General features: G+C 47.0%; 1 protein-coding gene across 1 annotated transcript; it reads left to right on the top strand.

The window, feature by feature from the left end:
* The first annotated feature begins 7,486 nt into the window (after positions 1-7,486).
* Positions 7,487-24,151, top strand: MRPS18A (mitochondrial ribosomal protein S18A). Its single transcript, XM_004424084.3, has 6 exons — positions 7,487-7,619; positions 14,823-14,854; positions 17,752-17,859; positions 20,324-20,447; positions 20,676-20,745; positions 23,730-24,151. Exons 1-6 carry the CDS (start codon positions 7,508-7,510, stop codon positions 23,872-23,874), a joined length of 591 nt encoding a protein of 196 aa, XP_004424141.1. The 5' UTR covers positions 7,487-7,507; the 3' UTR covers positions 23,875-24,151.
* Positions 24,152-24,157: the final 6 nt, after the last annotated feature.

Genomic DNA, 24,157 nt, shown 5'->3' with positions numbered 1-24,157 from the left:
TTTGGGTGGCAGCTACCATTTTGCAGACCCCAGAGAAGGGATCTCACTCCCTTTTATTCCACAACACAGTTGTACTTAAAAAAAAAAACAATCCACAACATACCCAACTGGGGAGAGGGGTATAGACTCACTGATGAAATAGAAGATGGTACTTTTAGAGTAAGGAGATAGGTCTTAAAAATATGTTCAAATTAAAAGCAACCTAAATGCCTAGCAATTGGTAATTGGTTGAGTAAGTTATGGCACTTCCAGACAATGAAACAGTATACAGCCATTAAAAATGGTGCTAAAGGACAGAAAAAGACACAAATAGAGATTCCAGAAACAGATCTACATCAGAAAAATGTAATGGGGGAAAGTATGATATTTTTAATACAGTTATGTACCACATCAGGACGTTTCAGTCAATGACGGACAATATATACTACAGTGGTCCCATAAGATTATAATGGAGCTGAAAAATTCCTATCACCTAGTGACACTGTAGCCATCATAACGTGGTAGCATAACACATTACTCACACGTCTGTGGTGATGCTGGTATAAACAAACCTACTGCACTGCTAGTCATATAAAAGTACAGTACATACAATTATATATGGTACATAATACTTGATAATAAATGGCTATGTTACTGGTTTATATATTTACTATACTATACTTTTAATTGTTATTTTAGAGTGTACTCTTTCTACTTATTAAAAAAAAGCTTACTGTAAAACAGCATGCCGTGTTACACTGGCAGCAGCCTCATACATCTCATGTTTACCGTGTCTTTTGATTGCATCATTTTCTCTCGTGCCTGATTTAATCTCGTGTTGTTTTGTTCATCATGGCCCCTAAGCATACAAAATCTACTGCTAATGTTTCCAGTAAGAGGCCATGTCAAGTGATTGACCTGAAAATGAAATTAAAGTGATGAAGGACTACGAAGTTGGAAAATCTGTGATGGTCATTGCTCGCCAGTCAGGCATGTCCCATTCCACCATGGCTACGATCTTGAAGAACAAAGTGATGGGAGCTATTAAAGGATCTGCTTCACTGAAGGCAATGAGACTAACAAAAATTTGGGAACAGCACTTTTCAGACAGAGAAACTTCTAATGACCTGGATTGAAGACCAGACACAGAAGCATATCCCTCTCAGCAACATGACGATCATGGCCAAAACAAAAAGTTTGTTTGCAATGTGGAAAGAAAAGGCAGGATTCGACTATGATGTTGAATTTACTGCTGGCTCTGGTGGTTTAAACAACTCAAGAATCGTTGTTCATGACATATTGTGAAAGCGAGTGGTAAATCTGCAAGTGCTGATGTGAAGGCAGCTGAAGAATTTTTGGGAACTTGAGATAAGCTGATTGTGGAGGAAAATTACTTGCCAGAGCAAATATTCAATATGGATGAAAACTCCCTTTTCTGGAAACAGATGCCTGAAAGGACTTTCATCTATAAAGAGGCCAAGTCAATGCCAGGTTTCAAGGCTTTTAAGGACAGGATGACAGTCTTGCTTGGGGGCAATGTTGCAGGCTACAAATTGAAACCCTTTGTGATCTGGCACAGTGAGAACCCAGGGCCTTCAAGCATATCAGTAAGCACACACTGCCAGTGTACTACAGGAGCAGTAAGAAGTCATGGATGACCCAGCTCCTCTCCCAAGATGCCCTCCTGAATTGCTATGCAGGCAAAATGGAGAAGTCCTGTTTGGAGAATAACTTACCTTTCAAGATTTTGCTTCTTGTTGATAATGCTCCTAAACATCCTCCTTTATTGATGATCTTTATCCCAATATCAAACCAGTGTATCTCTCTCCAAACACCACCCTTTTTTTGGTGAGGAAGATTAGTCCTGAGCTAACATCTGTTGCCAATCTTCCTCTTTGTGCTGAGGAAGATTGGCTCTGGGCTAACATCCATGCCCATCTTCTTCTACTTTATATGTGGGACGCCTGCCACAGCATGACTTGACAAGCAGCACATAGCTTCACGCCTGGGATCGGAACCTGTGAACCCCGGTCCACAAAAGTGGAGCAAGCAAACTTAACCACTACACCACCAGGCCGGCCCCCAAACACCACCTCTTTGATCCAACCAATGGATCAAGAAGTTAGCAGCTTTTAAGGCCTATTACCTAAGGAGGACCTTTGCCCAGGCTATTGCGGCCACTGAGAAAGACACTGATGCAATTCTAGAAGGATTACAACATCTATGACTGCATCAAGAATCTTGCTTGGGCTTGGGGTGATGTCACCAAGGAGTATATGAATGGCATCTGGAAGAACACATTCTAGAGGTTCTTCCATGACTTCAAAGGATTTGCCAAGGATGAGGAGGTTGCAAAAATCAACAGGGCTGTGGTTGAGATGGCAAACAACTTTAACCTGGGTGTGAATGAGGATGACATTGAGGAGCTCCTAGAGGTGGTTCTTGAGGAACTGACTAATGAGGAATTATCAGAACTGGAACAGGAACACAGAGCTGAAGAACAGATATGAGAAAAGGAAACTGCGGGAGAAAAAAAAGAAGAACCCCAAGAAAATTCACACTGAAGGGTTTAGCAGAAGCTTTTCCAAACCTCAACAAGCTCCTTAAAAAGTGTGAAAACCTGGGCCTAACACCAGAAGGTTTTCAATAATAGAGAGGAATGTTCATGGTGCGTTATCTGTTTACAAGCAAATCTGTGATGAAAAATAGGAACAAACAGGGGCCGGCCTGGTGGCGCAAGCGTTAAGTGCACGCGCTCCACTGCGGCGGCCCGGGGTTCACCAGTTCGGATCCTGGGCGTGCACCAACGCACCGCTTGGCAAGCCATGCTGTGGTGGCATCCCATATAAAGCAGAGGAAGATGGACATGGATGTTAGCCCAGGGCCAGTCTTCCTCAGCAAAAAGAGGAGGATTGGCAGATGTTAGCTCAGGGCCAATCTTCCTCACAAAAAACAAAGAAAGAAAGAAAGATAGGAACAAACCAAGCAAACCACCATGGACATATTTCTGGAGTGACACCCCCTCAAGAAGAGCCTCAGGCAGGTCCTCCAGGAGGTATTCCAGAAGAAGACATTGTTATCATAGGAGATGACAGCTCCATGTCTGTTATTGCCCCTGAAGACCTTCCAGTGGGACAAAATGTGGAGATGGAAAACAGTGATATTGATGATCCTGACCCTGTGTAGGCCTAGGCTAATGCGTGTATTTGTGTCTTAGTTTTTAACAAAAAAAGATTTAAAAGTAAAAAAGTAAAAAACAGTAAAAAACAAAACATTTTAAAAATAGAAAAAAGCTTATAGAATAAGGATATAAAGAAAGAAAATATTTTTGTAAAGCTGTACAATGTTTGTGTTTTAAGCTAAATGTTATTACAAAAGACTCAAAAGGGGCCGGCCCAGTGACGCAAGCAGTTAAGTGTGCGAGCTCCGCTTTAGCAGCCCGAGGTTCGCAGGTTTGGATCCCAGGCGCACACCGACACAACCCTTGTCAAAGCCATGTGGTGGGGCCTGGCCCCGCGGCGCAGACGGTTAAGTGCTCGAGCTCTGCTGCGGCAGCCCGGGGTTCGCCGGTTCGGATCCCTGGTGCGCACCGACATACTGCTTGGCAAGCCATGCTGTGGCGGCGTCCCATGTAAAGTAGAGGAAGATGTGCACGGATGTTAGCCCAGGGCCAGTCTTCCTGAGCAGAAAAAGAGGAGGATTGGCAGATGTTAGCACAGGGCTGGTCTCCTCACAAAAAGAAAAAAGACTCAAAAAGTTAAAAAAAATTAAAAAGGTTATAAAATTACAGTAAGCTAAGGCTAATTTATTACTGAAGAAAGAAAAATATTTTTTATAAATTTAGTGTAGCCTAAGTGTATAGTTTATAAAGTCTACAGTAGTGTACAATAATGTTCTAGGTCTTCACATTCACTCACCACTCACTCACTGACTCATCCAGAGCAATTTCCAGTCTGGCAAGCTCCATACACAGGAAGTGCCTTATACAGGTGTACCATTTTTTATCTTTTATACTATATTTTTACTATACCTTTTCTATGTTTAGACATGTTTAGATACACAAACACTTACCATTGTGTTACAGTTGCCTACGGTATTCAGTACAGTAACATGGTGCACAGGTTTGTAGCCTAGGAGCAATAGGCTACACCATATAGCCTAGGTGTGTAGTAGGCTATACCATCTAGGTTTAAGTACACTCTATGATGTTCTCACAATGACGAAATCACCTAATGACTCATTTCTCAGAACGTATCCCTGTCATTAAGCGATGCATGACTGTAAATGGTGCTGGGTCAGTTAAATATCACTATGGAAAAAAACCGAATCTTAATCCCAATCTCAGACCACATAAAAAACAATACCAAATAAGTTTAGATTTAATGTGAAAGGCAAAACAATAAAGCTTTTGGAAGAAAACATAGGAGAACTTCCTCTTGACCTTGAAGAAGAAATAAATTTAAATAAGAAACCAAAAATGCCAACCGTAAAGGAAAAAAAACCTGATAAATTACACTATATTAAAAATACTTTTCCTCAAAAAATATACTATAGAAGAATGAAAAGGCAACCCAGAGAGAGGGAGATGACATTTGCAGTACGTATATCCAACAAGGGACAAGTATCCAAATATATAAAGAACTTCTACAAATCAATAAGAAAAAGACAGGCAACTCAATATAAAATGGGCCAAAGACTTGAACAGACATTTTACAAAAGAAGATATCTAAGTGGCTTATAGACATATGAAAAGTGACTCATCTTCATTAGGCATCAGAGAAATGTATATTAAAATCACTATGAGATCCTACTCCATACTCACCAAAATGGCCAAGATGAAAAGTACAAAAAAATATCAAATATTGAAAAGGATGTGGAGCAACTGGAAACTTAATCACAGCTGGTACCAGAATAAACCGTACAACTGCTTTGGAAAACGGTTTGGCAGTATCTACTAAAGCTGAGGACATACATACGCTACAACCCAACAGTTCTACTCCTACATATATTCCTGAGAGAAGTTTGTTCTTGCATTCACCAAAAATCATATAGAAGAATGTTCATCACAGCAGTATTTGTAATAGTCCCAACTGGAAAGTATCCAAATCCTATCAACAAAAGAAAGGATAAATAAATTCTAGTACAATCACAGTGAAACATTATTCAGCAATGAGAATGAGTGAATGACAACCATATATAACAATATGGGTGAATCTCCCAAACATGATGTTGATGAGAAGATGAAGGTAGACACAGAAGAGCACATGCTACATAAGATTCTATTTATATAAAGTTCAAATGCAGGAAAAAGTAATTTATGGTGCAAAAATTCAGGATAAATGATTACCCTTAGGAGGGTAATATCTGGAAAGGGACACCAGGGGTTGTTCTGGAGCACTAGTAATGTTCTACTTGTTGATGTGGGTAGTGTGTTTCCTTTGTGAAATTCATCAAGCTAGTACGCTGATAATTTAGGTACTTTGTTATATAGATTATTCTTTAACTAAAAAAAAAATTTTAAAGGCTAGTTTCCTGAGCAAAATCTAGTCTGACAGAATTGTTTTTTCATGTAGGAACAAATAATAAATGGATTCAGAAAAAATAAAATATTACAGAGCAAAGAATATGCATAGTATTATTTCATTTTGCTAAATGCAAATTATGCTTATCTCTGGATTATGGATGATATTTATTTTCTTTCTACTTTATCTATTGTTTCATTTTTTTACAATGATCACATGTTACTTGTCATTGTAGAAAATACAAGTTGTTTTTTAAAATGAAATTTGTTTTTGATAAGTTAGGATAAGATAATGAGGAGAGGGTTGGCACTCGAGTACTTCAGCTCACTATCTCCAAAACAAGTTCTAGGTGGGGCTCTGTTACTGCCCTGATCCCTACCAGATCCCCAGAAATTGGGGACTTGTAAAGAAACAAGGGATGTGGTACAAGCAGGAAGGACTCAAGGTCATCTGTACAGACAGAAAGTGGGAGCTATAGAAAGAGCCAAGGCTCGCCTGACCCTGGCCTGGATACCTAGACCTATATCCCACCAAAACCCTCTGCTCCACTCCTAATCCATGTGTCTGCCTCACCCACCTAGATTGACCTTTCTCTCAAGTTTCCCCTTCCCAGGATCTGCCTTTGCTGAATGGAATGTCTTAAGGTACCCCAACACATTTCTTCTGCTCTCCTTGTCTTTGGTGATGCCACTCAAGCTCCAGATGCAGCAGCTGCTCTGCATCCTCCTAGTCCTCCAGGCAGTCCCAACTGGAAGATGGGCTCCTTCCCCTCCCCCTCTCAGGGAACATGCTGTGCCATTTAATGAGCCTGATTTTCCCATCTATGAATCAGAGTAGGATAATTAGAAAATCCCCTCCAGGTTTATTGTGGAGGATGGAAAAGAATATGCTAACCACCAAGTGGAAGAATTGAGCTGTGAATGGCTTTCCTTTCTTATATGGCCCCAGGGGAACATCCTATATGTCCTGAAAATCCAAAAGAGGGAAAATTGGGCAGTTGTGTTCTCTTTTTGGTACTATAAGTTTCCTTACTAGGCAAGTAAGTCTAACTTGTGAAAAGTTTGGCCCTGGCACGAGGGCCATCTCAGTAATTGCCCTATTAATTAGCTTATGTTTATCAAGCACTTAAGTTTTATCTAATCTTCACAACAACCATATAAAATAGGTTCTACTCATTCATTCAACAAATATATATTGCACTCTTATTATGTGTCAGGGACTGTGCTAAGTGCTTGAGATATGAGATTCAACAAAAAACAATGTCCCTGCCTTCATGGAGCTTACAGTCTGGTGGGGAGACACATATACAAAGAAATGTAAAACTGCAGTTGTGCCAAGGACTAAGATGGAGAGCTATCTGGTGCTGAGAACCAGTAACAGGGAGGTTTTTAAGGAAGACTCCACCATGGAAGTGAAGTTTGAGCTGAGACCTGAGAAACACTACGAGTTTACCAGGTGGCCAAAGAGCAGGCTGAGGCAATAGCTGTGCACAAGCTCTGGGGCCCAAAGGAAGTGCTAAGTGTATGAGAATGAAAGGACAAGTGGGGGGGGGGTATTAATTCTGTCCCAGGTCTGCCTTATACCTGATGCTCCAGAACCAGAGTTCCTAATCATTTCAACCTCTCCTGCTCTCCTGTACAGGCCTAGCTCCAGCCACAAGAGGCTGAAAACCCACATCTGACTTGCAGAGAAGAAAAAGCTTTAAAGAAATAGGGGTAGTGCATGCGATTTGACCAAGGAAGCCTGCCAGGGAACAAAAGCCACCTTGGAAACTTCGAGGACTGGCAGACAGGAGCTAGAAGACCTCCCCTAGACCCTTGGAATGAAGCACAGGCCTAACACAGTACCCTCTCCACTTAGCCCAAGGCCGGAGTGGTGAGGGAAACAGAACTAACAGTAGCAACTGAGCGACAAGCCCACAAGCCGCACAGTTCCTGCCCACCACTGCAGCTGCGCGCGCCGTTCCGGAAGCGGAAGTGCATAAGGGGTCAGCGTTGGTTTTCAAGATGGCGGCCCTCAATGTGCTGGTAAGCGGCTGTGGGCGGCTGTTCCGAGGGCTCGTGGGAGGCCCGGCCGCAACCAGCTGGGCTCGGCCTCCAGCTCGCGGGTTCAGGGAAGGTGAGTCCTGGGTCCCAGCGACCTCCCAAGGTTGCGAAGAGCGGCAGAGGTTGCTTCCTCCGGCCCCTGTGCGCCCCTCCCTCCTTTTTCTGCCCGCGGTTCTGAGACGTCGGAGATGGCCAGCGCTCCGGGGCTGCTTGAAAGTCTCTTACAGCCCCTGATGCTGTTATCATGACTCGCTACCCCTCGTGAATGTCCTCACGGGCGGGGAGGGGGGGGCTGGGAGGACGGAGGGAAAAGCCTGCTTAGTTAGGGACAGAAGAGAAACCTGTCCCAGGGTTCAGAAAAGTTTTCGGTAAGGGTCTGCATGTTAATTCTCTCTTCTGTATTCGCCGAACCACCGCCTCCTTCGTTAAAGAATCTCTGGGCCATGTGGGAAGGACATCTGGATGCCCTCCCCAGGGCCTCCTTTTCCACTTTCTCCTCTGAAAATGCTGTGATCTGACGGCGGCTTTTTCTGCCTGGGCCGCTAGTCTCCCTGGGAGGTGGAAGCTAAGGTGGAAAGGCCTTTGAACAGCTGAAACAGAGGCAAATGCTAGACGGTGGTTCTGCTTTGCGTTAGTCTTAAGTTTGGAAAGGCAGCCTGATTCTAGCATTGACCTGAGAGCTTACTGAAGGCCAAGTGCTGTACTTCAAGCTGTCAACGGATTCTGGATAAAGAGAATACACAGCCCTTTTCCTGAGAAGTTAGGCTCTAATGAGATGGTACCTATACGCTGCAATAAATATGAGTTAGGTACAGTATTCCCCCCTTATCTGCAAGGGGTACGTTCCAAGACCCCCAGTGCATGCCTGAATCCGTGGATAGTACTGAACCCTATATATACGTACTATGTTTTTTTCTAAACATACGTATCTACGATAAAGTTTATAAATTAGGCACAGTAAGAGATTAACAACAATAACTAATAAAATAGAACAATTATAACAATATGCTGTAATAAAAGTTACCATAGATCTTAGCAACCTCAGCATATGATTTTTTTTCTTTCCTTAAGTCAAGAACTTTCATCTTTTCACTTAAAGGTAGCACTTTACAGGTTTTCTTAGGCATATCTGAATTGCCAGCATTGCTACCCGTGTGCATTATTAAGTAAAATAAGGGTTACTTGAACACAAGCACTGCAGTACCACAACAGTCCCTTCAATAACCATGGCTACTAAGTGACTAATGGGAGGGTAGCCTATACAGCGTGGATAGGATGGACAAAGGGATGATTCACATCCCAAGCAGGACAGCGTGAGATTTCATCACATTACTCAGAATGGTGGCAAATTTAAAACTTATGAATTGTTTATTTCTGGAATTTTCCTTTTTTTTTGGACCGTGGTTGACCACGAGTAACTGAAACCATGGAAAGTGAAACCACGAATAAGGGGGGACTACTGTATTTACATGAGGAAGTACAGGGAGATTTGGTTAACAGAAACAGGAACCCAATTGGAAGTTTTTATAAGGGGGATGTGTCTTAAACAGGCTTATAAAAGGATAGAATCCAGCAGAGAATGAAAAGGTGTTTCAGGACATAGCCTTCCTTTGTACACTGCTAAAAGCAGGAAAGGATGAGTGATATGCAGAAGAAGTGATGTGATTTTGTTTTTTTAAGATTCTGGCATAGTATTGACCAGCATATCCTTTAAAGCTGAGATGTATCTAGAGGAAAAGAGTGATCATTGTGTCAGAGGCAGCAGAAGAGTCCAAAATGAAGAGCCTAATGAAGAGAGTATTGGACTTGTCTCAGAAGAGATCTCCTTTTTTAGCTTTCAAACAGTAATTCTAATAGAATGGCAGACAAGGAACTTAGTTTGGGGAAATCGAAGAGATAGTTCACGAGGAAACGGAAATAGGTACGTGTGAAGAATTTAGCTGTGAAGCGAAGATGAAACATTTGCTAGAAAGAACAACAAAATCCAGATGCTGCCTGGTTAACATTAGATAAACTAATCCATTCAGAGTCTTCTTTTGGAAGACGCCAAAGAGATGATGCTGATGATAGAAAGGACTTGGATAAGATGTTTCATCTATTCCCATGCTGCAAAATAAGCGTATGCCCATAACATTTTTGAGGGTGTCTGCCAAGTGTGAAACACGAATAGCTGAACTTTACATATCCTTTATGAAATTCAAAGTTGAAAACAGTTCTGTGCCGTGTTCCCAGAGGATAGGCAAGAGGAATAGTTTTGTTTGTTTTTTCACAAAGGAATATTTGAGATTGAATTTTTTCAGTTGGAGAGTTTGTAAAATGATGGACTATATAATCAGGTGGGTCTCTGAAGTCTGCCTCTCTGTAAATACTTGGGTTGGTGGCTCTTCTGTGTTACTCACTGTCAGACTTAAAAGCCAAATAATTGAATTGATGTAATCTTACATGAAGGCACTACCATATTCTGTATTCTTCTTGAGAACTACCTGTCTCCAAAGCCTCTAAATGAAAATACTTTCTCTTGGTATTCTACCCATTATGTATAAGGCATAAAGTATTACACATATAGCTAATTTTTCGCTGGTCCCAGCTGGTGTATTTGACACCCAAACAATATTGTACACATAGAATTTAAAGTTGTAGGAAGGAAGCTGGGTGTCTTGCTGAAAATATTCAAGCATCCTCCTTTTCAGAGTATCAGGTAGTACTACTTAATTTTAGTCAGCGTTCTTGAGCACCCAGCACCAGTGCTCCTGCCTGTAGACACTCTCAGTCTAAAGCAGTGGTTCTAAACTGGGGGCACTTTTGTACCCCAGGGAACATTTGGCGATGTCTAGAGACATTTTTGGTTTTCACAACTGATACTCCTGGCATCTGGTGGACAGAGGCCAGGGATGCTTCTAAATATCTTACAGTGCACAGGACAGCTCTCCACAGCAAAGAACCACCTAGCTCACAATGTCAGCTGCTGTTGAGAAAGCCTGGTCTAAAGTTTGACAAGAGGGACACACAAAGCGAAAAAAGATTATTATGGAGGAAGCAAGACTGAAGGATGACAAAAATGGAAATCCTGGTTTACTGAATGCCTGCTGCAAGCACTGTGCTAGTGCTTCCACCCACATGTATTCAGTCTTCTCAACAATCCTTAAATTCTTACTGACATTCTTATAAATGAGGAAGTCTGGTTTAGAGGGGTTCAGTAGCTGCCCAACATCACACAGCAGTAAGTGGTGGAGCTGGAAGTAGAGCCAGCACTCTTCCCTCTCCACCAGTAACGTCACCTTGGTACTCCATGGCAGGGCTTTCCCGAGTCCCCTTGTTCCCTGAAAGCTCTCATCAGTTAACTTGCTGAAGACCATTTAGTGTTTTTATGGTTGACCACGCCAGAGTTAGCAAAGGTTGTGTTAGACTTCATTCCTGCCTTATCACTCATAGAGCATTTGTGAAGGAAATGTATTTAAAACAAGAACAGTAAACACATGTAACTCTGAATCAACAGTAATGGTCTATCAGACACTCAGAGCGGAGTGTGTTAAAATGAGTAAGGCTGAAGGGGTTCTCTTCATCTTTTCCAGTTAGCTAAAGAGGCCTTCTGGAGGACCTAACATTTCAGACAAGGATGTGCCTGGCAGGATGGGCAGCCCTATAGCTAAAAGCTTTGAGAGAGGAGTGAGTGAGTGGGGGCTTTAAAGAATTCAAAGGATGGAGTCCAGAGTAACCTGCCTGTGGAAAGAGATTTTTGTGCAGCAATAAGACTTCTCGTTCTGAAGCATAGCACAGAGGACATTCCCTTGGGGTCCAAGGGCAAAGAAGGGGGTAGGTGATGAGAGAATCGGAAAACTTTAGTGGTAGAATTAAAGATGAACAAAAGGGAGCAGTGCTTGAGTGAGGAAGGAGTTTGAGAAAAGTAGTCAATGGCCAGAGGTGCCAGCACACACCTCAGACACACACTCCATAAGACTGCTAGTGCCGCTTTTAGCCATCTTGCCTTTCAGTTACTCCATTCTTTCCTTTCCAAGGAGGATCTTGGTCTCTGGGCACTTCCTGCAGCAGCGCCCTCCACTCCTCATTCGTCTTTGCTCACTTCCTCCTTTACTAAACAGTTGGGTCTTTATACTGCTGCAGTTTACTGTGTCTGTGTTTCTGTGGCCATCAAGGTCTTTTTGCGTTCAATGCAATCTCACTGCCATGCTGTTTGCTCTAGACTATTATAATTCAGTTATCTTGGACTCCATCCTAGGTGAGTATTCAGTCAAGTACTCAAAGGACGTCTTTATGAGGCATGGACTTGATGGTAAAGTTCCCATACTTGGTTTAGTTCCCTTCTCTCCTCTAGGGCAAAGACCGTGTCTTCCCATTCTGTTGTAACTCTCCGCAGTAGGTGGAACTGGGTTGTACACTCCACGGATGCTCCGCAAATGTGTTTTCTCGTGTGGGTCACGTTATTTGATGTGTATGAGAAGTGCCTGTCTTAGAAGATTTGGGCCCTTAATTCTAGTTTAGAAAACTGCTTCCTATCTGTCCTAAGTATACTTGATATAGCCATCTCTCAGAACACAAGGGTGATTCTATCTGTTTCTAAACAAGTCTTCTGTTAGTGCCTAAATCTCTTAGTTCAGCTTTTCTTAGCCACCCCCACTTCTCTTGAATGGAGAGGAGGCCAGGGACAAAATGGATCTCAGGGTTTGTTTGTTTTTGACATGTTTTTGTATGCATACTGAAAATCAATGCTATTTTGATTCCTATCTCCTGTTTTCAGAGGCTTAAAATCTGCTAGGGCCTCTTTAGGCTCCAGCCAGGCCTTTTGCCTCTGGACTAAGACGGCCGCCCTGATCAATCTCAATCTCGGATGAGTTCTCAGGTCATTCCTTCTGGTTGACAAATTTTCTCTATTAGATAAGCATCTGCCTATTGTTTTACCCATTGGCTTATAGTAAGATGATTCACTGGCGTAGAGTTGCTGTGTGGGGAGCTCGTGAACAGTGGAGCTTGCCACAGTCTTTGATCTCTTTTCCAGGGGCCAGCGGGATGACTTCAGGGTTTGGTGCTTTGCCGGGAGTGATGTGTGTTTTGTTAGACTTGTTTACCTCATGGTTAGGACCCAAGTGCCTCCATGGAGAGGGGAACCACATGTTTATCTGCATCGTGTTTTAGGGCATTGTTCTCGTGCTGATTCGAGTGGTACCAGGATGTGTGTCTCCTTTTGTTTCCTATCGGGATTCTTAAAAACTGTCCCCCAACCTGTGCTCAGATTTTGGTTGCCTGTCCCTCTCCCAACTTGGTTTGTGGAAATTTGCAAAGTTTCTGGGGTGCCTGGAAGCCCAGCTGGGCTGGGCCGTGCCTCCCTGCTGCTCCCCTACATTTGTAGGGTGACACATTGCAGTGCCTGTCCCCCTGCAGCTGTGCTGGCCTCCAGACTGAGCACCAGGTTGGTCTCACCCACATCCCGTTTGGGCTGGTCTCTGTTCTGTACAAGTAGATCTGTGTGTGGGGTGACGCATTTTCTTTTACAGGGAGAAACCTTGTTTGTCTTTGAATTGCTTAGTGACTGCAGTTCTCTGGAGAAAGCCTCAGGGCCTTTCTGGCCATTGTTACTCCTTTGTGTGTCTGGAGTTGGACACAGAGGGGCTCTCGGGTGGGTTGGTTTGGAATAATGAGTCTTTATGAATGGCCTTGCCCAGAAAATAAATAAGGGACAATTCCTGGCAGTCTGTGTCCAATTAGGTGTCGGTCACAGAGCTCAGTGATCACAGATGCTGCCGTGGGCCTCCGGTGGGGTTAGAATTGCCTCACTTTTTTCTTTAGACATTCTCGTTCTTTCTTTTTATTGTTTATTTTTTATTGCAAAAGCAGTACATGTTTATTTTAGAAACTTTGAGAATACAGATAGGCATAATGAACAAGCTAAAATCCCACCCCCCCCCAATAACCCAGTATTACCATTTAGGAGCGTAGCTTCAGGGGCCGAGGAGCCTCCTGAAATCCATGTCTACCTGTGTGTATGCTGATGGACATGTTCTAGGGAGAGGTCTAGAACCTTCACTAGATGCTCACAGTTAAGAACCTTGGGCTCTTTCTAATCTGTACTACTTCTTGCCTTGGTAGAGCTGAGTAAAACTCATTGTGGTAGCCAAGCTGCTATTAAAATATGCTTTTAGTATTTGGGGAGACAGTTTGCAGCCTAGCTATGTGGGCCAAAGTTTTCTGTTACAGTAATTAGTAGTCAGAAGGGGACCATGGTAAGTATTTTGCTCCCCAAATGCTAGCTAGCATTTATTGAGCATCTGCTGTATGCCAGTTCCTATGCTAACAGCTATTGCTTCTTTCTTTCTAAAGAAACTGGGAGAACAAGGGAGAATCTCCAAGAACTTTCTATTTGATTATATTTGCCAAATGTGGGCTATTAGCTTAGTTCTTCCTTTGAGTATTGTTGAAGTTGTCATTCTGCATCCTGGGTAAGTGAGATGCAGAATGACAACCTGACAGATGTGTGCAACTTAACTGTCTCGCCCTCAAGTTCCCTCTGACCACCTCAGACATAAATCAGCAAAGAGCTGAGGGAGTGCCTCTCGATTTGGAATCGTAGTACTCGCCTTGAAGTTCTGTCTGGACCCAGTGTCTGCAGGCCCTTTACGTCTTCCATCACCCCTCTCCAATGTGGGTAACAAAATGCAACCCTGCAGGGAGAGGAGAGGGTTTAACTCATCAGCTGTCGTCGCACAGCTTGAACACAAGGCTCTTGGTGAGTTTTAGGAGTGAGCTTGTCTCATTGCTTATCCTCCGAGAGGCCCCTGGAGCAGTGTTAGTTCGGCACTGTATTTTAGATTGCAGACTCCTCAAGGTCAGAAACTATGTTTGTGTGATTCTCTTCATGAAAGGACACATGCAGTGGTTACTTTTGAAGGTCTTTGAGATGCTGCTGTCCCCCGCCCCCACTCTTAGGTCATTATTGCTGGCCACTGTAAGGCAGGATCTTGCCAATTCCCTTGGATAGAACCAAGATGAATCTCAGCTTAGAAAGGCAAAAAGAGTGTGGAGACCCTTAATCCCAGAGAGATGAGGTTACTTAGGCATCTGGGCTTGCCCCCACCCAGTCTCGAGGGCATAGAGCCTTGGCACTTGGAGGTGAACCCTGCACGCTTTCTGTTCCAGGTGGGAACCGTGGGAGAGTGCAGACTGAAGGCTCCATTTTTCTGCATGTGTAGAATTTGAGCTGTTACTTGAAACTCCCTGTTCCTTATTAAATGGCTGACCTAATTTTTCCCCTTTATCTCTGCAGTGGTGGAGATCCAAGAAGGGAAGACGACTATAGTAAGTATCATCGAGTTGGCCACTTATAACCTCTGTAAGGCTTGGAGCTGCCTGGCTGCTCCTCTGAGAGAGGGAGGCCCAAACTGGACTCCTGGCTCCAGGATCAGCTCCTCTGTGACCAGATCCCAGTCTGCTCTTTTTCTAGCTGCGTGCTCTAGTGTGGTTAATCAGGAACAGTCGCTGTGCCTGAACTGAGGCATCTGTTATTTGATTAAAGTGGCCTTTCGTATGACACAGTCTCAGAGGTCTTTGCTGATATGTTCTCTGGCAGGTGATAAATCAGTTTCCCAAAGGGGAAACTAAGGCAACAGCAGGTCTAGAGGCCAGAGTGAGTTGACCCAGGGCCAGGAGCCTAGATCTCAGTTCCTTTCCTTTCTCCTAGAAGCTACTTCTTACGTGATGCAGTTTAAAAGGTGGCACTCTCTGGGTCCTGGGCTCACTAGCTGGCGCCCTGGCTTGTCTGTGGGTGAGAAAGCTAGAAGGATTCTTCATCCACCCACTCCCCCCTTTCCCTCATTGGGCCCATCTCACCTCCCCTCCTCAGGGAGTCATGGGGCCTAGATTATCCTATAATCCCTAAAAGACAATGTTGTTTTCACATGGCCTTCCATGCCTCCAAGAAATCCTCAACCACTCCCCAGAGTTCCCAGAAGCCTCTGTAAGTTCCCTGTCAACCAGGGATTTAACCCTTCTGGCAGCCAGCCAGGCTCAGTCCTCCCCAAGGCAGTCTTCTCCCCAGGACAAGCCCTTAGGGTTCCCTCTTTGGGTCTTCCCCAGAATATTCCCTCAGCCTTTTCACTGCTTAGCCTCCAAACAGTTCTTTTAGGGGGCCCTGTCCTCTTTTTGGCTCCTTTATTCAAAGCCGAAACGAGCGTTCACCTTAGAAATTCCATGCTGGTGGAGAGAAACACATCTGGCTTTTGAGTGTGAAGGATGTTTTTCATATGGGGTGTGAATTGCTATTTGTAGAATGAACATGGAGACACTGGGGCACTGTGAGAGCCCCTGGGGGAGGGAAGCCCATCCATGCCTGGAGAGGTACTGCCATGGCTGACTTTGGGTACTGCTCACTTTCTAGGGTCTCACTTTCTTCATCTCTAAAATAAGATCATGATGCCTCCCTCACTAGGTTGTGGGAGTTAAATGAGATGATACATGTGAACCATTATTAGCATAGAGCCAGGCATATAATGGGTCAGTAAATGTTAGGTCTCTCCCTAGGCCTACCTTAACCCCCTCCCAAGGTGTACAAAGCACCTACACATTTTCCCTAACCACTTCTCCATTTCTGGCACAGCTGTGGTGGCCTTGGCAGAACCGTAGGCAGCAATGCCCTGAACAGCCAAGCATTGCTTCCAGCCCCCTCTCCCTTTTGCCACTTCTCCCCCAGGGGACAGTGCTGCTACTCTCCGAAAGCCTCTCAGACCTGGCCCAGCCTCACTCTGGTAATCATGGCCTCAATCAGCAAGGCTTTCTACACTCCGCCTCTTACAATTGGAGCTAACTCCCAGATCATTGGTCTATTGCACTTCGTAATTCCAAGGCTGTGTCCAGGATGCAGCACCGATGGCGGAGATCATTTCACACGTGGCCTCAGCAGGGTTTGAAAGGTGGCATCCAAAATGATAAAAGTGAGGAGGATGACAGGGGAATGTATCCTCCCATCTGTGTTTTAAAAGAGAGAGAAAGGGGCCGGCCCCGTGGCTTAGTGGTTAAGTGCGTGCGCTCTGCTGCTGGCAGCCCGGGTTCGGATCCCGGGCGCGCACTGACACACCGCTTCTCCGGCCACGCTGAGGCCGCGTCCCACATACAGCAACTAGAAGAATGTGCAGCTATGACATACAACTATCTACTGGGGATTTGGGGGGAAAAAATAAATAACTAAAATCTTTAAAAAAATAAATAAATAAATAAGTAAATAAAATAAGAGAGAGAGAAAGGAAAAAAAGAGAGAGAGAAAGGGGCCAGCCACATGGCCAAGTGGTTCAAGTTCTGCGTGCTCCGCTTCAGTGGCCCAGGTTCACGGGTTTGGATCCCAGGCGCAGACCTGCGTTACTAACCAGCCATGCTGTGGTGGCGTCCCACATGCAAAGTAGAGGAAGATTGGCACAGATGTTAGCACAGGGCGAATCTTCCTCAGCAAAAACAAAAAAAAAGAGAAGCAGCAAGGGTGCACATAGATATCTGCTTGTATAGGCATTGACCAGGGTTTCTGAGCCTCAGCACCACTGGCATTCTGGGCTGGCTAATTCTTTGTGATGGGGGCTGTCCTGTGCATGGTAGGAGGGTTAGCAGCTTTCCTGCTAGATGCTAGTAGCACCCTATCCCCCAGTTATGCCAATCAAAAATGTTTCAGACATTGTCCAGTGTCTCCTGGGGAACAAAGTCATGCCTGGTTGAGAACCCCCGGCATAGACTTACCTCTGTAAGATAAAGCTGGCAACTGCAGTTTCCTCTGAGAAGGGTATGTGGGGTGGGAGGCAGACTTCCCTTGGACTCTACATCCCTGTGCAGTTTGAAACTTTTTACCATGTGCATTACTTTTTCGCAAATCGAAGAGAGGGAAGCATAATGTTCTGGTGTTTTTTTTTTTTTTGAGGAAGGTAAGGTACCATGCAGCGGATACAGCAAACCTCTCCCTTTTGCCACCAGCATTAAGCTCAGTTTCCACTACCCTTGCAGGCTACCAAACCACATCTCTATGGCCACCCCCATGGTCCAATATACAGTAACCACAGAACCACCACCACAATTCAGCCGGAGAGACCTATTAGCTACTCCCACAAGACCCCCAGAGATGAACTTTCACCAGCATTCCCACCATTTGAGGGGCTGCTCAAGGATCAGAGCTTCCACATGGCCCTCTCCCTTACTGGCTCTCTTTCTCTGCCTCCTAGATTGAAGGCCGTATCACAGGGACTCCCCAGGAAAGTCCACTTCCCCCTAACCCCTCAGGCCAGTGCCCCATCTGCCGGTGGAACCTGAAGCATAAGTATGGCTATGAGGTAAGTCTGGATGCAATTCACTCTGCTCTGCGTGTCCCAGAGGTCATGTTCCTGGTGAACTTAAGCAGCATCCCCTCCCATAGCCACTGCTACATCTCATGGAGCCAGCAAAGACAGAGCATTTTGTTCAGTGGCTCTCAACCCTGGCTGCACATTAGAATCTCGAGGGAGCTTTAAAAAAATGCTCAGGCCCCACCCCCAGACATTGATTCAGTTGGCCTGGGGTGGAGCCTGGCCATCATTATTTTTTAAAGCTCCCCAGGTGATTCTAATGTGCAGCCAGGGCTAAGAGTCACTGACTTAGTTCACAGTCTGCATGCATGGGATTCAGACCACCATAGCCCTGGGACCTGCTCTTGCAGGGTGGTAGTCCCAAGGGGAGGGAATCACGATCTGGGTTTGGCTTTCCTCCTCTTATAATGAGGGTGTATTTGGAGAGTCCTCACTGTGATCTGGGGACGTTACTGTCTCTTACCATACTGGAGCTACAAAGACTCCTGTTTGCTCCAGCTCTTCTAGAGCTGTTGTTTCCATGGAAAGATGATAGTGAGTAACAAGGATAGGTGACCTGCAGTGAGTGCAGGCTCTGTGTCAGGCCCTGTTGGAAGCATTTGCATGTCTTCATTCACTTAGTTTTCATGGTATCCCTATGAAATAGGTAGTTTTTTCATCCTTATTTTACAAATGAGAAAATTTGAGGCATGGAGAAGTTAACGAACTTGCCTCAGATCACCCAGCTAGTAGGTATCAGAGCTGGGATACAAATTCTGGGGACACAAACCCAGGCAGAGCCTATGATGTCAACTACTACTCGACATCCTCCCTAGAAATGGGGAGGGCCTGGGGGAAAGGACACAGCCCTGGAGCAATCCATACTTGTCTTGCAGAGTTCTATTGGTGACATTAAGCACGCTATTTTTAGGTTTCAGGTGATTCAGGCTCTGGGCCAGTTTGACCTGCAAGTTGTCCTTATGCCCCTCTGTGGAATGGGATGGTTAAGGGCAGAGATCCCCGTCAGGTGGTAAGAGCAGGAGAGGCCACATGCGCATGGGATCTGAACAGAATGACCCAACTAATCTCCTGGGCTGGGAGCCTTGGTTTCAGGCCACCCCGGGTGGGGCAGGGGGTTCCTTTGCCGTGCCCCCGGCCCTTCTGCTTATGGCTGCCTGGAGTAAGAGGAAGCTTGCAGGCCACAGGGCAGTGTTCACAGCTTCTTTTGACATGGAAGTTAGTGGGGTTGTGGGCATACTTGGAATCCCAGCGGCAGATGGGGCGGTGAACCCCACACCTGCCCAGCCACCATGGGGCACTCTTCCTACCAGCCGTTTCCAGGAAATGGACTTGGCTCTGTTTATCCAGCAGAAGAAATCTAATCCCCTCCGAGGTAAAGGCTAAAGTTGTTTTCTTTCACCCCCTCCACTTAGGACGCCGTTAGCCTGAGCTGCACAGAGCTGTCAGCTTGTTTGGCAGCCTACGGTCGGGGGGCTGGGGTGTGAGCCCAGTTTATTAGCCCTGGATAATCCAATCCAAGTTCTTTTCATCCGATTCTGAAGATTACAGGGGTGGGAATTGGGGGCCTGGGTCCCTCAGGAGCCGTCCAATGATTAAAACAAATCTGCGGTTATACAGCAAGGCGCCTGCCAGGGCAGCAAGTCGGGCTGTGGAACATGACTGCTAAGAATGGCACGCCAGGCCCCTGGGGGTGGGCGGGATGGGAGATGGTGGCTTTTATTTAACCCCCTCAGCCATCCTGTGAGAGCTGGGAGGGGAAGTGGTCTCTTATCTTGGTTCTGGCTCCTGTTTATCCTTGTTTCCTTGACTTGTCCAAAGCAGTCTGATGGACCAAAGGAAGCCCAAGAAGCCATTCACAACTGCTCACAGGGGGCTTCGAAGATGTGGGATTTAACTTCACAACGCTGCTCCCTTCTTCCTCAGTTTGTACGCCAACTAGCACTTCCGAGGGCACGGCAGAAGGTGGAGGGGGCTGTCTGTGTGTATTCTGGCCTGTGGCATGTAGGTGTTGGGCGCAGAAATAGTACAGGTTTTCCCTCCTGTATGGAAATAGATGACATACCCTCTGCCTCACCCGAGAATAACAACAGACCTTTCGTCACCAGGAAAGATACTTCAGGTACATGATAGATGGTTAACACTTCCAAAGAGTTTCTGTTCTCTAGTCTGTCAAAAGATTTTATCTCATGGAAGAGCTGGGAGCTCTTGGGGTTGGTAATGCGGTCAGAAAATCTTACGAAGTTGCGATTTAACTTTTGTTAGGATGAAGGTAGCAGACCAGTGTGCAAAGCTCTGTGTGAAGGGAGTGGGCTCAGGTCATTTCCCAAGGGAAACATCAGCCTCTTGGAGTGCCAGGGTACGACAGCCTCCCCTGTAGGCCACGCGGCCCTGGCTCCCCAGCATCAAACATCCACTCAACTGACCCTCATCTCCTGTTTTCTGTTTCCACTAGGATGTTCTGCTGCTCAGTCAGTTTATCCGGCCTCATGGAGGCATGCTGCCCCGAAAAATCACAGGCCTGTGCCAGGAAGAGCACCGCAAGATTGAGGAGTGTGTGAAGATGGCCCACCGAGCAGGTAGAAGGCCCCCTCGGGGCTAAGGGGCAGAGGGCTATACGTGCCATCCTCCCCCCTGCTGCCCCATGTTCCAGCTCTTCCAGGAAGAGAAATGGACATCCAGAGCCTTCATTATATTCATCCCCCAGTGCCAGCCCTCTACCCACTTGGGTGGGCTTTCCCTCTGGCCCCCAAGAGCTGCAGAGGGAGCTGCAGACACCATCCCCTTATATGCTTCCCTCCACTCAGGTCTATTCCCAAATCATAGGCCTCGGCTTCCTGAAGGATTCGTTCCGAAGAGCAAACCCCAGCTCAACCGGTAAGCAACCCTGGGTGTCAACACCCTATGCATTCTGCAGGCCCTCAGTCTCACTGTATTCCTCTGGGGAAGCCATTTACTGGAGCTCATCCCACAGCTCAGGAAAGCTCGAGTGCTCCCTGGTTGTCCGTTCCATCCCTCCAGCTTGAGCACCCACCCCCATCAGTCCCACTGCTGCTGCAGTTGATACTGTGCACGCTTCTGTCACCCTCCCCTGCTGGCCTCAGCCTCTTTCCTCTGCCCTCCCCAGTAGGGCACTTAGCACAGGGGCAAGGAGGGTAAGAAGCTCTGCTGGTTGGGCATTAGAATGTGCTAATCCCCTGTTTATGACATCATACAGGGTTGCTATGGGAATGTCAGAGTACTTCTACAAACTTTCAGTATCCGAGCACTAGGGTTATTAAAGGGCAAGATGAGGCCTTACAAATGGAAGGGCTCTCTGGGGTAGGGCCACTCTATGTAGCTGTGCAAGTCGTACACTGCAAAACTGCAAGGCAGCATCCATGTAGACTAGGTTGTAAATGGTGCTCCCTAGAGTTGTGCAGTTAACATCCTGCACAGCTGCCCAGGAGGTCCTGAGGTTTTATAGAGGAAGAGAGGAAGGCCCCTAGAATCTAGAGTCAATCATTCTGCCTTTCAGCCTAAGCACAGTGGCTCCCTCTGGTATAGGAGCAGATTCCTGTCCAACACTCAAACAGCCATCCTATTGTGAGTTCCTTTCCCTCCCCCATCTCTGACATTACCACACTCACATACTCTTAGATCTATATTACCCCCTTTTTGATTGTAGATACGAGTCTATAAAACTGATTTTGGTGTTTCTTCTTGTTCTCCCCTATCAGTGGCCCCTCCCTCCTTCAGCTTGTCCAGCTGCCACTGGAACTGCTCTTTGTAGGGCACCAAAGACGGCTGAAGCAAAGCAAGACACCCCACCCCTAGCAAACCTCCTAGGCTGATCCCCAACAGAAGCCAGGCATGGAAGGTGGGAGGCCAGGCAGATACCAGCCACAGAGTGCTGGGCTGGGGGTGCAGGGCCAGAGCTAGGTCTTCACTGATGCCTCGCCAGCACCCTGGCCCTGTGCGCATCTCCACCTGCACCTCCCACATTGCTAGCTGGGCCATCTGCCAGCAGCCATTGGGCAACAGCACATATTAACCTCTTCCTGTCTCCCAAACATGCTGTGGACCATTTTGGGGTTGAGCCCACCCCACCCCCAACCCTGACTTGTTAAGAGACAGCAGCAGGCCTACGGACATAAGCCATCCTGCCCTCAGGCCTTTGAAGTGAGGCCAGGCTCCCTCGCATATATCCGGTGTCCTTTAACGTGACACAGGATTGATGACGTGTGGGGATTCTTCGGTTGCAAAAGGCCATCTTAGGGGGGAAGCAGAGTCCTGGCTATGAGGGAGGTTGATTCCCTTGCAAGGGACTTTATGATTCCATCCAGAGGTCCTTGAGCTGCCATGCGCTGGCCCACGCTCTGCTGGGGCCCCGGGGGAGCCACGCTTCCTTCTTCCCCGCCCGCTCAGGAGAGGTAGGAAGGAGCTCACTTAGGAAAGAGCCTTGGTTCTTCCTAGAGCTGCAGTGTTCCCAGAGAGCTGACTGCAGGCCCCCCAACTCCCCTGCCCTGCCAGCTGGCTGCTCTTTGTGGCACAGGCATCGGGCCCAGGGCTAGCTGAAGCCCAGCTTCTCTCAGGGCTCTCCAGGGCAGGGGGGAAAGTACAGCCCTAGGACAGCAGCTCTGGAGAAACCGGCCAGCCTGGGCACCTCCTGGGGTCCTTGAATCCACGAGCACTCCTTTCCCACGGCCGCCGTCTGAAGACCGGGAGGTGCCGGCATGGGGCCTGCCAGGTTCCCCTCCCTTTACCTGTAGGCTTCTGCTGCCCCGCAACGCCAGCCACAGAAAAGGCAGTCCCTGAGGCCAGCTCACTCCACACACGGCTCCCTGCTGGGGACACTGACCTCGACAGCACTCCCCTGCGTGCCCACCGCACACTTGAGTGTAGGCCAGCACGTCCCATGGCTTTTTACTTCCTCTCAGAGCTGTCCCCTTTGCACAGGGCTGAGGGCAGAAGACCGAGGTCCAGGGGAGCGCAGTTGAAATGTATAAATGAGCAATCATTTTTTATCTAAAAATTTTCAGTGAAGGTTATTAATTTTTTAATTAAAAAACCCTCATTTGAGAGTCTCTAGAGGCAGCTGGGTTGAGCCCCAACCTAGAGTGGAGGCAGGGGAGGAGCCTGGCCTTTGCCGTGGCTGAGCTTTCAGGACGAAGGGTGGGCCTCTCTGGACAGGGTCCAAGTTTCATTCTGGATGGAGTAAACCCCAATCCCAGCCGGCATGAGCCACTTTTCCAGGAACTATCAGGGCCCTGGACATCCCCAAAGGAGGCTAAAGGTCTGTGGGCGGCAGCCATCCTTCCTCACCCCCCTGCTACTTACAGGAACCTTCCTGGGCTAGGTTTGCACCCACAGGCTCTCTCCCTTAGCCTCCGTCATAGGTTGGGTGATGGGCTGGGGTCCTGCAGCAGTCTTGGCTGCCCAGGGGAGCTCCCTGAAGGCTGGGATGGCAGAGTGAGCCAAGTAGGGAAGAGGGAAGGATTCCTCCAGGCCCTTAAATCAACCTCTCCTCTCCCCATGGCTGAGGCCAGAGAGGAGTGATCTGCTCTCCGAGCAGCCTCTTCCTCCGCCTTCTCCCCCAGCAAATACACACAAACACTGACAACTCATAAAGATCAAGGGAGCGTGGCCCTGGGCTGCCTGACCCTGGCCACACACGCTTGCGGCAGCAAGAGCCCAGCCCATCTGTTTACAGCACACTCAGCGGTTGCTCCCAGGAAAAGCCCCTACTCCTCGAGAAAGGAAAACTGGTGAAAGGGTTTGGTTGGCCAACCACAGCTTTGGCCCAAGAAGGCAGTACCCACTCTCCCAGCTCCAGCAGGGGCCCCAAGCCTCACAGCCACCCCCTGGTCCTCCCTGTACAGGTACCTGACCCGCTGGTCTCCCCGCTCTGTCAAGCCCATCTACAATAAAGGCCACCGCTGGAACAAGGTGCGCATGGCTGTCGGGTCACCCCTCCTGAAAGACAACATCTCCTACTCAAGAAGGCCTTTGGTGCTGTACCATTGACTGAGGGCTTCCTGAGAACCTGGCCAGAGCTCCTCCTCCACTCCCACCCCATCCCACCAGGGCGGCCCCGCGCCTCCAACATGAAGGACACGAGGGGCAGTGGGACCAACTTCAGAGCCCTCGACCTGCCCAGCAACAGTGCGGGGAGCTAGGGGCAGGCAGGGCAGTTGGGTCCCTTGGCAGCTGCTGTGGTCTCATGACTGGCTTGGGCCGAGCTCAGTGCTGGGGGACACGAGTTTTGCCCAAAGGAATGTCATAAACCAGGCTCATGTACTCACCCACT

This window comes from Ceratotherium simum, chromosome 13 (assembly GCF_057802395.1).
Source record: "Ceratotherium simum simum isolate JZ-2026a chromosome 13, ASM5780239v1, whole genome shotgun sequence".
Lineage (NCBI taxonomy): Eukaryota > Metazoa > Chordata > Mammalia > Perissodactyla > Rhinocerotidae > Ceratotherium > Ceratotherium simum.
This window is presented reverse-complemented; position numbering and strand designations above follow the sequence as displayed.

Coding starts and splice junctions, on each gene's coding strand:
- MRPS18A (XM_004424084.3), top strand. CDS start 7,508: ATGGCGGCCCTCAATGTGCTGGTAAGCGGCTGTGGGCGGCTGTTCCGA. Junction 14,855..17,751: donor AAGAAGGGAAGACGACTATA/GTAAGTATCATC, acceptor TCTGCCTCCTAG/ATTGAAGGCCGTATCACAGG. Junction 20,746..23,729: donor AGCAAACCCCAGCTCAACCG/GTAAGCAACCCT, acceptor CTCCCTGTACAG/GTACCTGACCCGCTGGTCTC.